This window comes from Monodon monoceros, unplaced genomic scaffold (genome assembly GCF_005190385.1).
Source record: "Monodon monoceros isolate NGI ecotype Baffin Bay Population unplaced genomic scaffold, NGI_Narwhal_1 Super_Scaffold_18, whole genome shotgun sequence".
Taxonomy (NCBI): Eukaryota; Metazoa; Chordata; class Mammalia; order Artiodactyla; family Monodontidae; genus Monodon; species Monodon monoceros.
This window is the reverse complement of record NW_021703774.1, coordinates 22,959,009-22,974,883: the sequence shown is the minus strand read 5'-3', so window position 1 is coordinate 22,974,883 and position 15,875 is coordinate 22,959,009. Positions and strand designations below refer to the sequence as shown.

The 15,875-nt window shown below is 40.1% G+C and overlaps 1 protein-coding gene across 1 annotated transcript in view; it reads left to right on the top strand.

The window, feature by feature from the left end:
* The window catches only part of LIN9 (lin-9 DREAM MuvB core complex component), a 106,072-nt gene that overhangs the window by 26,665 nt on the left and 63,532 nt on the right, over nt 1–15,875 (top strand). The window contains exon 7 of the mRNA XM_029230248.1: nt 6,970–7,127. Within this exon, the coding sequence (XP_029086081.1) occupies nt 6,970–7,127 (158 nt within the window). The remainder of the gene's footprint in view (nt 1–6,969; nt 7,128–15,875) is intronic.

Sequence of the window (15,875 nt, the reverse complement as noted above, 5' to 3'; positions counted from 1 at the left end):
AGAAAGAAAGAAAGAAAGAAAGAAAGAAAGAAAGAAAGAAAGAAAGAGAGAGGATAAAAGAAAATAAAGTAAGGTAAAATAAAATAAAGTTATTAAAATAAAAAATTATTAAGAAAAAAAAGTTTTTTGAGTAAAAAAAAAAAAAACAAAACGGATGGATAGAACCCTAGGACAAATGGTGAAAGCAAAGCTATACAGACAGAATCTCACACAGAAGCATACACACTCACAAAAAGAGGAAAAGGGGAAAAAATAATAAATCTTGCTCTCAAAGTCCACCTCCTCAATATGTTATGATTGGTTGTCTATTCAGGTATTCCACAGATGCAGGGTACATCAAGTTGACTGTGGAGATTTAATCTGTTCCTCCTGAGGCTGCTGGGAGGGATTTCCCTTTCTCTTCTTTGTTCGCACAGCTCCCGGGGCTCAGCTTTGGATTTGGCCCCGCCTCTGCGTGTAGGTCACCTGAGGGCGTCTGTTCTTCGCTCAGACAGGACGGGGTTAAAGGAGCCACTGATTCGGGGGCTCTGGCTCACTCAGGCTGCAGGGAGGGAGGGGTACGGGGTGCGGGACGAGCCTGCGGCGGTAGAGGCCAGCGTGACGTTGCACCAGCCTGAGGCGCACCGTGCGTTCTCCCGGGGAAGTTGTCCCTGGATCCCGGGACCCTGGCAGTGGCGGGCTGCACAGGCTCCCCGGAAGGGGGGTGTGGATAGTGACCTGTGCTCGCACACAGGCTTCTTGGTGGCGGCAGCAGCAGCCTTAGCGTCTCATGCCCGTCTCTGGGGCCCGCGCTGTTAGCCGCGGCTCGCGCCCGTGTCTGGAACTCCTTTAAGCAGCGCTCTTAATCCCCTCTCCTCGAGCACCAGGAAACAAAGAGGGAAGAAAAAGTCTCTTGCCTCTTCGGCAGCTCCATTCCCGGACTCCCTCCCGGCTAGCCGTGGCACACTAGCCCCTTCAGGCTGTGTTCACGCAGCCAGTCCTCTACCTGGGCTCCTACCGAAGCCCGAGCCTCAGCTCCCAGCACCGCTTGCCCCGGCGGGTGAGCAGACAAGCCTCTCGGGCTGGTGAGTGCTGGTCGGCACCGATCCTCTGTGCGGGAATCTCTCCGCTTTGCCCTCCGCACCCCTGTGGCTGCGCTCTCCTCCGCGGTCCCGGAGCTCCCTTTCTCCGCCACCCGCAGTCTCCACCCGCAAAGGGGCTTCTAGTGTGTGGAAACCTTTCTTCCTTCATGGCTCCCTCCCACTGGTGCAGGTCCCGTCCCTATTCTTTTGTCTCTGTTTATTCTTTTTTCTTTTATCCTACCCAGGTTCGTGGGGGAGTTTCTTGCCTTTTGGGAGGTCTGAGGTCTTCTGCCAGCGTTCAGTAGGTGTTCTGTAGTAGTTATTCCACATGTAGATGTATTTCTGATGTATCTTTGGGGAGGAAGGTGATCTCTGCGTCTTACCCTTCTGCCATCTTCCCCCTCTCTCCCCGCATACATTGTTATTACCTTTTGTAAAACTCTTTTTATCACCTCAAGAGCCTTTCCACAAATGCATGTTTTACTTTATGTAGAAACAAATCAAGTGAATGTATCCAATATGTTACTTCCTGAGAATTACTTTTCGTGTTAAACTGCTTTTCCTTTTCTAGTGTTATCTTGCTTTCTTAACACATCAGAAAACTTTATATTACTTTTGAGAGAAATTTTGCAATATACTACATCATTAGTCTCATGTCTGTCTGCCTAGTAAAAGCATGTGTAAGACTTTTTCAGTTTAAATGGTGGGGAAATTCAGAGAAGACTTGGAATTATAAAGTGACTTGGACAAGTAGGTATGGAATTTAGTTTTCCTGATTTCTGTAGATAGTAATGAAATTCAAGGAGAACTTTTCATTGAACTGGTAATATTTTATTTTATCCCTTGTATGGAAAGATGACATTGCTGCTGATGTTTTAAATATCTCCCTCATTTATAAGAACAAATCAAAATGTGATATGTTAGTGTGTTTCATACAGGTAATTTATGGTCTTTGTTAATTACTTTAGGCCATTTGGGGGCTTTTTGCTGTGACTTTACATGTTTGATTAAATTAAGCCACACTGTTTCTAATTATTGTCAGAATGAGATATTAGTCACACCTTATTTTATTGTTTAGTTATAATTCTGCAGTTTGTCATAATATTTCTAATATAATATTTCATAAAATATAATATTTCATAAAATCATAATATTTCTCTTATTAATTTATCCTTTCTTATGTTACCATAACATTGTTGAATTTTATAGTCCTTTACTTCATCAAGGTAAATTAATAGTTGAAATGAAGTCTTTATTTTCAACAAAAGTTTATAGTTTTTCTTTTCTCTGAGGAAGTTGAGGTACACTGCAAATTATTGATACAATGTACTTTTCCAAATATCCTAAAAAAAAGGTAAAGTAAAATACCAAGAAGGAGCTTAACAGGAAATGTGCAGGATACAAATGAGGAAATGGGAAGACATAGATGATCTTGGATTAGGATACGCAGCATTCTAAAATCAGTCCCAATAAAAATATCAGTAGGCCCCCCCCCTTTTTTTTACTTTAAACTAGATCAATTAATTCTAAAATTCACATATAAGAGGAGAAATCAAGCAGGAAGATCCAGGAAAATTCTGAAGAAGCAAGGTAATAAAGGGAGACTATGTAGTATCATACATACATATGTAGTATGTATTATCACCTATTAAAATAGATATAATGTGATCATAATCAAAATGGTGTTGTAGTGGTACACGCATAGAAAGATGAATTAAAAAGGAGAGGAAAAAAAAAAAGGAGAGAAAGCCCATGAAACTAACACAACATTGTAAATCAACTATACTCCAATAAAATTAAAACTAAAAAAAAAAGAGAGAGAAAGTCCAGATAGAATCAAAGATGTCTATAGGAATTTAATACATGATAACAGTGGTTGCATCTCAAGCACATAGGGAGAAAGGGGTTAAATTACTTATTTAACGGATACTGAGACCACTCTGAAGCAATCTAAGAAAACAAGTTGGTTTCATATCTCATACTTTATACCAGGAAACATTTGAAAAGGATCAGAGATTCACATTTTTAAAATGAAACAGTAAAACCACTAGGGGAACCTGTAGGAGAGTTTTGCTTAATCTTGAATTGGAGAAGATCTTTCTAACAGGCCCCAAAGCTAGGAACCATAAAAGAAAATATCGATAAATTTGACTTCATAAAAATGAAAACATTTTGCATTGCCCCCCTACAGAAAATCCATAAACAAAGTCAAAAGACAATAACAGAAATATTTATAATTCTTACAACAAAGGACTAATTTCCAAATATATGAAGAACTATGTATGAATCAATTAAAAAAAAGTCAAATAACCTATAATAAAAGTGTCTGTTTATATGACAGTACATAAGAAAGGAAAAAGAAATGGCTCTTCTGAACAGATGAAAACAGTTCAATCTTACTCATAGTGAGAAGTATAAAATCAAATATAAAATCAGAATACTGTTTTTAACTGTCAGATCAATGGAGTTCATAAAGTTTTAATATGTTGGGTTTGGCAATGGTGTGGTGAAAAAGTCACTATTGGTGGTGAGAGATTAAATTTATATAACCTCTGTGGAGGGCAATTTGGTAACATCTGTTAAATTTTCAAATTTCTATACCCTGTAACCTAGTACTTTTGCGAATTTAGATCACAGCAATACTTGTACATGGGTAAAATGACACGTACAGTAGTATTTGTAGAAGCAAAAGATTGGCAAAAACCTAAGTGTCCATAAATAGAGGAATGATTAATTAAAGTATGGTACCTCAAAATAGTAGAAAACTCTGAAATCATTTAACTTAAAATCAGAGGAAGTTGGACTTCCCTGGAGGCCCAGGGGTTAAGACCCTGCGCTTCCATTGCAGCGGTCGCAGGTTCAATCCCTAGTCGGGGAACCAGCATCCCGCATGCTATGTGGTGTGACCAAAAAAACCCACCAAAAAACAGAGGAGTTTTCTAATGTACTGATATAGAAGTGATTGCTAAGATACTTTAAGAAAGCAAAATACACAACAGAGCATATTGTAGCTATTTGGGGAAAATAAGAAGGGAACATAAGCAGTTTTTGCTTGTGTATTCCTAAAGTATCAATGAAGGACATGTAGAAAACTTACAGTCATGATCCTCTGGAAGACAGGAAACCGAGGGACAGAGGTATTAAGAGTTTTCAGTGCCTTTTGAACCTTTTAACTTAGAAGCCTATGAATGTATTAACTATGCAAAAATACTATTTCAATAAAATTTGATTGCTGAAAGTGTATATTATATCCAGAATGTATGAAGAACTCTGAAAATTCAGTATTAAGAATCAAACGGGGGCTTCCCTGGTGGCGCAGTGGTTGAGAGTCTGCCTGCTGATGCAGGTGACACGGGTTCGTGCCCCGGTCCAGGAAGATCCCACATGCCGCGGAGTGGCTGGGCCCGTGAGCCATGGCCGCTGAGCCTGCACGTCCAGAGCCTGTGCTCTGCAACGGGAGAGGCCACAACAGTGAGAGGCCCGCGTACCGCAAAAAAAAAAAAAAAAAAAAAAAATCAAACGGGAATTCCCTGGTGGTCCAGTGATTAGGGCTCCATGCTTCCACTGCAGGGGGCACGGGTTTGATCCCTGGTTGGGGAACTATAATCCTCATGCTGCATGGCACAGCTGAAAAAAAAAAAAATCAAACAGCCCATTTAACAAATTGGCAAAAGATTTGAACAGATGATTCACCAATGATATAAGAATATCAGATAAACCAATGAGAGGATATTCAACATAATTAGTCATTAGAAAAATGCAAATTAAAACCAGTGTTGAAAATTTACTAGACCAAGCCTACCACGTGTTGGTGAGGCTATGGGGAAACTTGAACTCTTGTACACCGCTGATGGGAATATAAAATTGTATAACCACTTTGAAAAAACTGTTTGGCAGTTTCTTTCTTTTTTAAAAGACTTAATTTTTTAAGAGTCGTTTTAGGTTTACAACAAAATTGAGAGGAAGATACAGAGATTTCCGGTTTACTGCCCCCCCCACATACATAGCCTCCTCCACCGTCAGTGTCCTCCATTAGAGTGGTGCATTTGTGACAGCTGATGAGCCTGCACCAACACATCATAACCACCCAAAGTCCGTAGTTTCCATTAGAGTTCACTCTTGGTATTATACCTTCTGTGGGTTTTGACAAATGTTTAGTGACATATATCTATCATTATTATATTTTACAGAGTATTTTCATTGCCCTAAAAATCCTCTGTGTTCTACCAATTCACCCCTCTCCGCATCCCCACAACTGCTGGCAACCACTGATATTTTTATTGTCTTCATAGCTTTGCATTTTCCAGAATGTCATGTATTGGGATCACACAGAATGTAACCTTTTCATATTGGCTTCTTTCACTTGGTAATATGCATTCAGGTTCCTCCGTGTCTTTTCATGATTTGATAGCTCATTCTTTTTGGTACTGAATAATACTCCATTCTCTGGATGTACCAGTTTGTTTATTCAGTTACCTACTGAAGAACGTCTTAGTTGATTCCAAGTTTTAGCAATTATGAATAAAGATTCTGTAAACATCTATGCAGATTTTTGTGTGGATATAAGTTTTCAACTCATTTGAGTAAAAACCAAGGAGCATGATTGTTGGATTTTATGGTAAGAGTATATTTAGTTTTGTAAGAAACTACCAAACTGTCTTCCATTTTGCATTCCACTAGAAATGAATGAATTCCTGTTGTTCCACATCCTCACCAGCATTTGAAGTTGTCCGTGTTCCAGATTTTAGCAATTTAATAAGTGTGTAGTGATATCTCATTTAATTTTCATTTCCCTGGTGGCATATAGTGTGGAGCATCTTTTCATATGCTTATTTGCTAATTGTATATCTTCTTTGGTGATATTTGGATTCTTTGATTTCTTAAAGTGTTAAACACACATTGACCGTATGACCCAGCCCTTCCACTACTTTAATCAAGAGAAATGAAAGCATATGTTTGTACAGAAGCCCACACACAGATGATCATATCAACTTTGTCGTAATAGCCAAAACCTGGAAATAACCCATAAGTCCACTAACAGGTGAATGGATAAACAAATGGTGCTATATCCATAGAATAGGATGTGTCACAATAAAAAGAAATGAACCACTGATACATACACCAATATGGACAAATCTTAGAATAATTATGCTGAATGAAAGAAGCCTGAAGAAAGAGTATATACTAGATGATTCCATTTATATAAAACTTTAGAAGATATAAACTTAATACAGAAAGCAACTTAGTGATTGCTTGAGAAGTAGGAGTATAGAAATGAGAGGAAGCAAAGGAAGGATAGTAAAGTGGCACAAGGACACTTTAGGGGGCTGATTAATGTCTTTGTATGTTCATTATCTTGACTGTAGTGACATGGATGTATATTTCGTGGCCTGAAAGCTTTGTTTAAATACCTTTGGTTCATCCTAGAATTTGAAAATAGAAATATGACAGGCCCTAAAGGTAAGAGTATATTCAGTATTCATACTTCAAGACAGGAAATATGATTAAAAGTTTACACGGTGGCAAGTCTCATCTTTAATTCCTGTACAGATAGGTTCACTGGGTCACAGGGAAAATATCATGTTCTTTTGAATAGAGTATTGAAACTGAACATTGTTCTTAAGAGGAGACCTGGGATCCAGGTGCAGTTTTGTCAAAGGATGGTGAACAAATCCTCCTGCTTTGAGGAAGGAATAATCTAGACTTGCTTATGTATCTTTCAGTCTTGCAAGGTCCTGTTCTTAAAAAGATATAAAGGTAATTTACTTTGAAGAGAAAATTATTATTGCTAAGAACCCATTTTTAAATATAGTACTTATGGGAAAGGGAGTAGTGAGATGAATGGTCTGACTTGAAGTTTTTATATAGGACAGTTATCAGTTTATATGATTTTTATAATTTATTCTAGATGTTCTTCTGCATTTTTTGAGGAAGAGAGATCAGCATTAAAACAGAAACGGCAGAAAATAAGGCTCTTACAACAAAGGAAAGTTGCGGATGTTTCACAGTTCAAGGATCTCCCAGATGAAATTCCTTTGCCCCTGGTTATTGGAACCAAAGTTACAGGTAGGTGAAGATAAGCTTATTACTATTTTGACTTGCAGTTTTTCACCAAGATAACGTTTATTAGACAAATGGCTTTTATATTAGAAAGCTTAAACTATAATTCTATAGCAATATTCTGTAGAGGTTACTGTTTCTTAATCTGTGAAGTCTGTTTTTTAAAGAAATTGGATAAAAGTGTACCTTTTCAAAGCAATGTCTGCCACAACGTAAACTAAAGCAAACTGCCACAAAGATGAAATTTAAAATAAGTATAATGTTTAAATTTTAAACATTTTGAATTCTGTTTTTGCTTCCACTCATTGATTTTCTTTTCTAACCATTTTAACCTGGTTAGTTCACAAACACCATTGTTCTTGTGATCTTTGAGTTTAGAAGTACTCCATTTCTAATGACTGAATAAAACTAAATTATTCAGTAGGTAGTTTTGTAAAGATGTAAATTCTGTCCATTTGTAGGTGGTGATTCTATGTGTTCACTTCAGTTACAACACTGAGGGAAATTACCACCAAAACCTCAAGTTTAAGTTAATCCTTAATAATTTGGTGATATAAAATTACAATTTATATAATACAAGAAATAACAAGGTGTTAAGTGGGTAGGTAGGGTAGTAATAGTACTGGAAGAGTTTGAAAAATGGTTGGATTAATCAGAGAATATTTTCTGGAGGAAAGGGAACATTGAATTACATATTTATATTATTTTTTTCTGGATATAAAAGTGGTACATGTTTCCATTATATTGTAAAAATGGGTAATGAAAGGAAAGGTGGATAATAAGGAAGAGACTGTATCATGCATATAAAATGCATTTGGAAAAGAGAAGAATGCATTTAGTCATAACCTACCATGTATAGAAGTTACAGATGATATATATGGTCTCTCTCTTTACAAAATTAGTCTGGGAGTGGGGGTGGAGATAGAGTGAGGGAGAGATAGCATTCCTGAAAAAATATATTAGTTCTAAAAACCCCATATAAATAAGTACAAAGTCTACAATATAACTACTAATCAGAGAAATGCTGGCGTGAATAGAGTGGCACGTAGACCCAATTAGGAAATCCTTAAAAGTTAAGTGCTACAGCATTTAAGGATTGGCAGTATTATTTGATAAGACTGAAAATTTTACAGTGTCAGTAAGTAGGTACTCATGTCACAATGCAGAATAGGTGGGACTGGATATGTCAAGATATGAGAAAAGTTTGTAGGAGTCAACTACTAGAGCTTTTGAAGGTTTCTGTTTGGTTTAGAGGAGGTGTCAGCATACAATAAAAAATTATTAAACCTATGAAGAAACATAAAAACAGGTTCTGTAGTAAAGACCAAAAGCAATCAATAGAAAACAGATGGTGGGATGACTCAGATACTGGAATTAGTTTCAAGATATCTGTTATAAAACATGTTCAAGAACTTAAATGTAAATATGGTCATAATTAATGGGGATATCACAGTAGATAGATGGAAATTACTTAGATAAAACACATTTAAAATTGAAAAGTATAGTGTCTGAAAAGAAAAATTCTGAATGGGCTTAAAAGCGTATTGGAAACAGCAAAACCAAGGGTAAGTGAACTTCAGAATAAATCAGTATAAATGATCCATTGTGAAAGCATGGAGGAAAAAATGGAAAAAACATTAATAGAGCCTCAGAGACCTGTGGGACAATATTATGCAAATAACATACATGTAATTAGTGTTCTTAAAAGGAGAAGAAAGGCACAATGGCATGTGGGAAAAAAAAGACTTGATTTTTTCTTTCAGTTTTTTCGAGATATAGTTGACATACACACTGTAAAGTGTAGGTCATAATGATTTGACTTGCATCCATTACATTTGCCGACCTTGGAGAAGTGGCCTCTTTTGGGAGACCTCCTGTGCTTCCCAGCAGCGCACTCCCCTCTGGTCACCAGAGCTGTGTGCTCTAGGGGTGCCCCCCGTGTGGGCTGCCTGGGTCCTTCTGTTGTGGTGGCCTGACTGCTGTGGGCAGTCTGATAGGTGTGGCTGGCCCTCCTTCAGGTTGGTTGCTAGGCCCTGCCTCGTGGAAGGCTTCCGTCTGTGGGCTGGGGCACAAGGTGGCTGGCTGCAGGAGTGAGTGGGGGTTCCTGGGACTAGTACTGGCCCACTGGTGGGTGGAGCTGGGCTCGGGGTGTGTGGTTGCAGGCTGGGGTCCCAGATTTAGTGCTGGTGGGTGCGCTAGTTCCTGGCATGGCTGTCTGTAGGGGCCTGGGATATCCCAAAGCTGGTTATCAGCCCGCTGGTTAGTGGAGCTGGGTCCTGAGGCTGCTGGCTGAGGGGCCCAGTATGTCTGGTGGCCTGCTGTCAGCCTGCTGGTTGGCAGGCCAGAGCCCCTGCTATTCCCTGGGCTAGTGTCCCATCACTGGTGGACAGGAGCAGTTCCTGGGGCGGCTAGCTGAGGGGCCCAAGGTGTCCCAGAGCTGGCATTAGCCTGCTGGTGGGTGAGACTAGGGCTCAGTGGGTCTTGGAGCTAGTGCAAGCCTGCTGGTCTGTGGGCTGCATCCAGACACAGCAGGCTGTAGGTCTGTGGTGGTCCTGGGGCTGCTGTCCACCCAGTGGTGGGTGCGACAGGGCACAGGGGATCAGATCCTTGCGCTGGTGCCGGCCCCCTTGTAGGCAGAGCTGGGTCCTGGGTTCTCTAGCAGCAGGGCCTGGTGTCCGCCCACTGGTGGGCAGGGCTGAGGCCCAGGGGGTCCCCAGGCTGGTACCCACCCACTGGTGGGTGAGCCCGGGTCCTGGGGCTAGTGCCGGCTCACTGGTGGGTGGAGCCAGTCCCAAAGTCTCTGGCTGCAGGGCCCTGGAACTCCCTGAGTTAGTGCGTTGGTCTCTGTTGTGCGGGGCCAGGACCCAGTGGCTGGTGCCTGCCCAGTGGTGGGTGAGGCTGATCCTGGGGCTAATGCTGGCTCACTTGTGAGCAAAGCCAGGTCCCAGGGTCTCTGGTGCAGGGCCCTGGGGACCTGGGACTAGTGAGGCTCGTTGGTGTCAGTGGCCGGTCCTGGGCCCTCTGGTGGATAAGTCCAGGTCCTGAAGCGGCTATGGGCTCAGGGGCTCCCAGCCAGGCCAGCTGGTGGGTGGGGCTGTGTCCCCGCCCAGCCAGCTGCTTGGCCTGAGGTGTCCCATTACTGGTGCAGACAGGCTGCTGGTCGGGGCCGAGTCCCAGCCCTAATAAGCTAGAAGGAGGATTAAAAAATGGCGCTTGCCAGCACCAGTGTCCTCGTGGTTGAACAAGCTCCCAGAAATGGCTGCCACAAGTGTCTCTTTCCCCCCGGTAAGCTCCACTTGGCTCCTGCCTCTCAGGGAGGCTCTCCAAGATCAGCAGGTGGGTCTAACCGAGGCGCCTTTTGAACTACTGCTTCTGCTCTGCGTCCTAGAACTTGTAAGATTTTGTGTGCACCCTTTAAGAATGGAGTCTATTTCCCATAGCCCTCTGGCCTTCCCGAATGTAAGCCCTGCTGGCCTTCAAAGGAAGGTGTTCTGGTGTTTGTTGTCCTAGTGCAGGACTTCCAGTTTGGAGAGCCCCACGTGGGGTTCAGATCCCTTGCTCCTTGGGGAGAACCTCTACAATTGTTATTATCCTCCCCTTTGTGGAGGTATTGTTCTTGACTATACTGTGTCTCTGACCCTCCTACCTGTCCGGTCTTGGTTCCTTTGCATCTTTAGTTGTAGAAGATCATTTTTGCTTGGCTTCTGGTCTTTCTCATCAATAGTTGCTCTGTAAATATTGTAATTTTGGTGTGCCGATGGGAAGAGGTGAGCTCAAGGACTTCCTACTCCTCCATTTTGGCCACCTTCCCCAAACTCGATTTAAAAAAAAAAAAAAAGTACAGATCCACAGTACTCTAAACCCCAAGGCATATAACCCACGTGTATACATAACCCATAATTAGACACAATACAGAAAAAATACAGAGCAAATCTTGAAAGCATTCATTAGAAAAACAACATTATATGAGGAACAGTGATACAAACAGCAGCTGACTTCTTACAGGAAAAGAACACTAGATGCTATGTCAAATGAACTTTTCAGATTGAAGGGATATGATACCAGATGGAACCTTGACTACAGATTAACAGCACCAGAAATAGTAAATATATGTGTAAAATGGAACTGTTGTGTTTGTTTCTTAAATTTGTAGTGAGAGTATACAGTATTAACTGAAGTAGAGTGTAATAAGTAAGGAGTGAATATTATAATCCCTAGAATATTGAGGCTCAGAAACCTTAGTGTGCGTCAGATCACCTGGAAGGCTTTAAAAAGACAGATTACTGGCCTCCACTCCAGAGTTTCTGATTCAGAAGGTCAGGGGTAGGGCCTGAGAATTTGCATTTCAAGAAGTTTCCAAGTGGTGTTGATGCTGCTGGAGTGGGGCCGTACTTTGAGAACTAGTAAAGGAATTACTTTTAAAAAATCTTTTATTGAGGTAACGTTGGTTTATAACATAAGTTTCATGTATACGTTATATTTCATCTTCTCTTTACATTACAGCATGCTAGCCACCAAAAGTTTAGTTTCTGTCTCTCACCATACAATTGATCCCCTTTACCCATTTCACCCTCCCCTGTCCCACCCCTTCCCCTCTGGTAATCACTACTCTTTTTTTTACCGTGGAGTAGTATTCCAGTGCGTGTGTGCAGCATCTCTTTTTTTTGTTTGTTTTTGTGGTACGCGGGCCGCTCACTGTTGTGGCCTCTCCCGTTGCGGAGCACAGGCTCTGGACACGCAGGCTCAGCAACCATGGCTCACGGGCCCAGCCGCTCCGTGGCATGTGGGATCTTCCCGGACCGGGGCACGAACCTGTGTCCCCTGCATCGGCAAGCGGACTCTCAACCACTGCGCCACCAGGGAAGCCCGTGTGTAGCATATCTTTATCCATTCATTCATTGATAGGCACTTAGGTTTTCATATCTTGGCTATTCTAAATAATGTTGCTATGAACATAGGGGTGCATATATCTTTCTGAATTAGTGTTTTTGTATTCTTTGGATGAATACACAGAAGTGGGATAGGTAGATCATGTGGTAGTTCTAGTCTTAATTTGGGGGGGAATCTCCACACTGTTTCTCATAGTAGCTGCACCAACTTACATTCCCACCAACAGTGTATGAGGGTTTCCTTTTCTCCCGTCCTTGCCAACCCTTGTTATTTCTTGCCTTTTTGATAATAGCCAGTCTAACAGATGTGAGGTGATATCTCACTGTGGTTTTTTTTTAATTGAAGTACAGTTGATTTACAATATTCTGTTAGTTTCAGCTGTATAGGAAAGTAATTTAATTATACAGATTTTCTTCAGATTATTTTCCATTATAGGTTATTATAAGATATTGAATATAATTCCCTGTGCTGTACAGTAAATCCTTGTTACTTATCTATTTTATGTGTAGTTTTGTTAATCTCATACTCCTAATTTATACCCCCCATACCTCCCTTTCCCTTTTGGTAACTATAAGTTTGTTTTCTATGTCTATGAGTCTGTTTCTGTATGGTATATAGATTCATTTGTATTACTTTTTAGATTCCACATATAAGTAACATCATATAATATTTATCTTTCTCTGACTTCACTTACTATGATATTCTCTCGGTCCATCCATGTTGTTTTAAATATTTTACTCTTTGTTATAGTTGAGTAATATTCCTGTGTGTTTTATACAGGCATATAAAATCTCACATCTCCTTAAAGTAATCATCTGTTGCTGGGCACTTGGGTTGTCTCCATGTCCTGGCTGTTGTAAATAATGCTGTTATGAACATTGGGGTGCATTATCTTTTTGAATTAGTTTTCATCTTTTCTGGATATATACCCAGGAGTGGGGTTGCTGGAACATATGATAACTCTATTTTTTGTTTTTAAAGGAACCTCCAGACTGTTTTCCATAGTGGCTACACCAATTTACATTCCCACCAATAGTGTATGAGGGTTCCCTTCTCTCCACACCCTCTCCAGCATTTTTTACTGTAGACTTTTGATGATGGCAATTCTGACCCGTGTGAGATGATACCTCATTATAGTTTTGATTTGCATTTCTCTAATAATTAGCAGTGTTGAGCATCTTTTCATGTGCCTGTTGGCCATCTGGATGTCTTCCTTGGAGAAATGTCTATTTAGATCACTTGCCTATTTTTTTTTAATTAATTAATTAATTAATTTAATCATTCATTTATTTATTTATTTTTGGCTGAGTTGGGTCTTTGCTGCTGCACGTGGACTTTCTCTAGTTGCGGCGAGTGGGGGTTAGTCTTCGTTGCGGTGTGCGGGCTTCTCATTGTGGTGCCTTCTCTTGTTGCAGAGCATGGGTTCTAGGCGTGCGGCCTTCAGTAGTTGTGGCACGCGGGCCCAGTAGTTGTGGCTTAAGGGCTCTAGAGCGCAGGCTTAGTAGTTGTGGCCCACAGGCCCAGCTGCTCCATGGCATGTGGGATCCTCCTGGACCAGGGCTTGAACCCGTGTCCCCTGCATTGGCAGGTGGACTCTTAACCACTGTGCCAGGGAAGTCCCCTGCCTGTTTTTTGATTGGGTTGTTTTGGGGTTTGTTTTGTTTTGTTTTGATAGTGAGTCATTGTGGTTTTGATTTGCATTTTCCCAACAATTAGCGATGAATATCTTTTCATGTGCCTGTTGGCCATCTATATGTCTTCTTTAGAAAATCACCTATTCAGCTCTGCTGCCCATTTTTTAATTGGGTTGTGTGTCTTTTTGTTGTTGAGTTGTATGAGTTCTTTATATATTTGGGATATTAGCCAATTAATGGATATATGATTTGCAAATATCTTCCATTTGTTTTTTCATTTTGCTGATGATTTCCTTTGCTGTGCAGAAACTTTTTAGTTTTATATAATCCCATTTGTTCAATTTTGCTTTTGTTTCCCTTGCCTGAGGAGACATATCCAGAAAGATATTGCTAAGATCAGTGTTACAGAGCATACTGCATATGTTTATTTCTAGGAGTTTTATTGTTTGAGGTCTTGCTTTCAGGTCTTTAGTCCATTTTGAGTTGATTTTTGTATATGATGTGAGGTAGTGGTCTAGTTTCTTCTTTTGCATTTGGCTGTCCAGTTGAAGGAATTACTTTTAAAAAAGTGTTAAGAGGTATACCTAAAAAGCCAGTAGAGGAATTAAATTTGACAGACTAACAAATACTCAGTTAAGTGAAAAGATGACAGGAAAGAAAGAACAGAGGAGTAGAAAATAAATAGCAAGATGGTAGACTTATATCTAGCCCTTTTAAAATTACATTAAATGTCAATGAACTAAACACTACACTGTAGAGCTTATCAGACTGGATTTTTTTTTGTTTGTTTTGTTTTTTAAAAGGAAGTCAAAAAAAAAAATAAAAAAAAAAAGGAAGTCAAACTCAACTACAGTTGACCGTTGAACAACATGGGTTTGATGGGTTTGAATTGTGTGAGTCCATTTATATGTGGATTTTTTTTTTTCAATAACACACTGGAAATTTTTTTGGAAATTTGTGACAACGTGAAAGAACTTGCAGATGAATTGCTTAGCCGTGAAATATTGAAAAAAATTAAAAAGTTAGATATGTCATGAATGCACAAGATATATGTAGACATAGTCTATTTTATCATTTACTACCATATTTTATGGTAGTAAAATTTATCAAAACTTATTTCCACAAACACAGTCCATACATTTGCCATTGAGAGAAATGTAAGCAAACATAAAGATGCCATATTAAATCATAGCTTCATAAAACTAACTGTAGTATACACTGTACTACTGTAAAAATTTTGTAGCAACCTCCCGATGCTGTTGCAGTGAGCTCAAGTGTTGTGAGTATCTGCTAAAAATGCTGTGTGACAGTAATCATTTCCATGTGATCAGTTCATCTTCAGTAAATTGCATATCGTTGTAAAAAGTGATCTCTTGCAGTTCTCAAGTATTTTTCATTGTGTTTAGTGGAAGACCATAAACCATGGAGCCCATATGAAGTGCCATAGTGATGCTAGAATTGCTCCTAAGAAGCAGAGAAAAGTCATGACATTACAAGAAAAAGTTGAATTGCTTGATATGTACTGTAGATTGAGGTCTTCATCTGTGATTGCCCACTATTTCAAGATAAGTAAATGAATACAGTGTAAGGACCATTGTAAAAAAAAAAAGAAAAGGAAAATTGGTGAAGCTATAGCTGCAGCTATGCCAGCAGGCATGAATACCTAGCATTTTTTTGAAATATCTTTTTACCTCATAATGAAAATACAGCTTTTATGTGGGTGCAGGATTGATATAAGAAAGGCATACCTATGGACTCCAATATGATTTGAGAAAAAGCAAAGTCATTTATATGACGACAGAGCAAAAGGGAGTGAAAGATCTAAAGCTGGAGAATTTAATGCCAGCAAAGGATGGTTTGATAATTTTAAAAAGAGGTTTGGCTTAAAAAATGTCAGGATCACAGGAGAAGCAGCTTCTGCCAACCGAGAGGCAGCAAACAGCTTCCCAGATGCCATTAAGAAAGTCATGGAGGAGAAAGGGTATCTACCTGAACAGGTTTTTAATGCAGACATAAGTGCCCTATTCTGGTAAAACAAAACAAAACAAAAAAGCCTTGTTAGTAAGGAAGTAAAGCAAGCACTAGGATTTAAAGCAGAAAGGGTGGACTTCCCTGGTGGAGCAGTGGTTAAGAACTTGCCTGCCAATGCAGGGCACACAGGTTTGATCCCTGGTCCAGGAAGATCCCACATGCCACAGAGCAGCTAAGCCCGTGTGCTACAACTACTGAG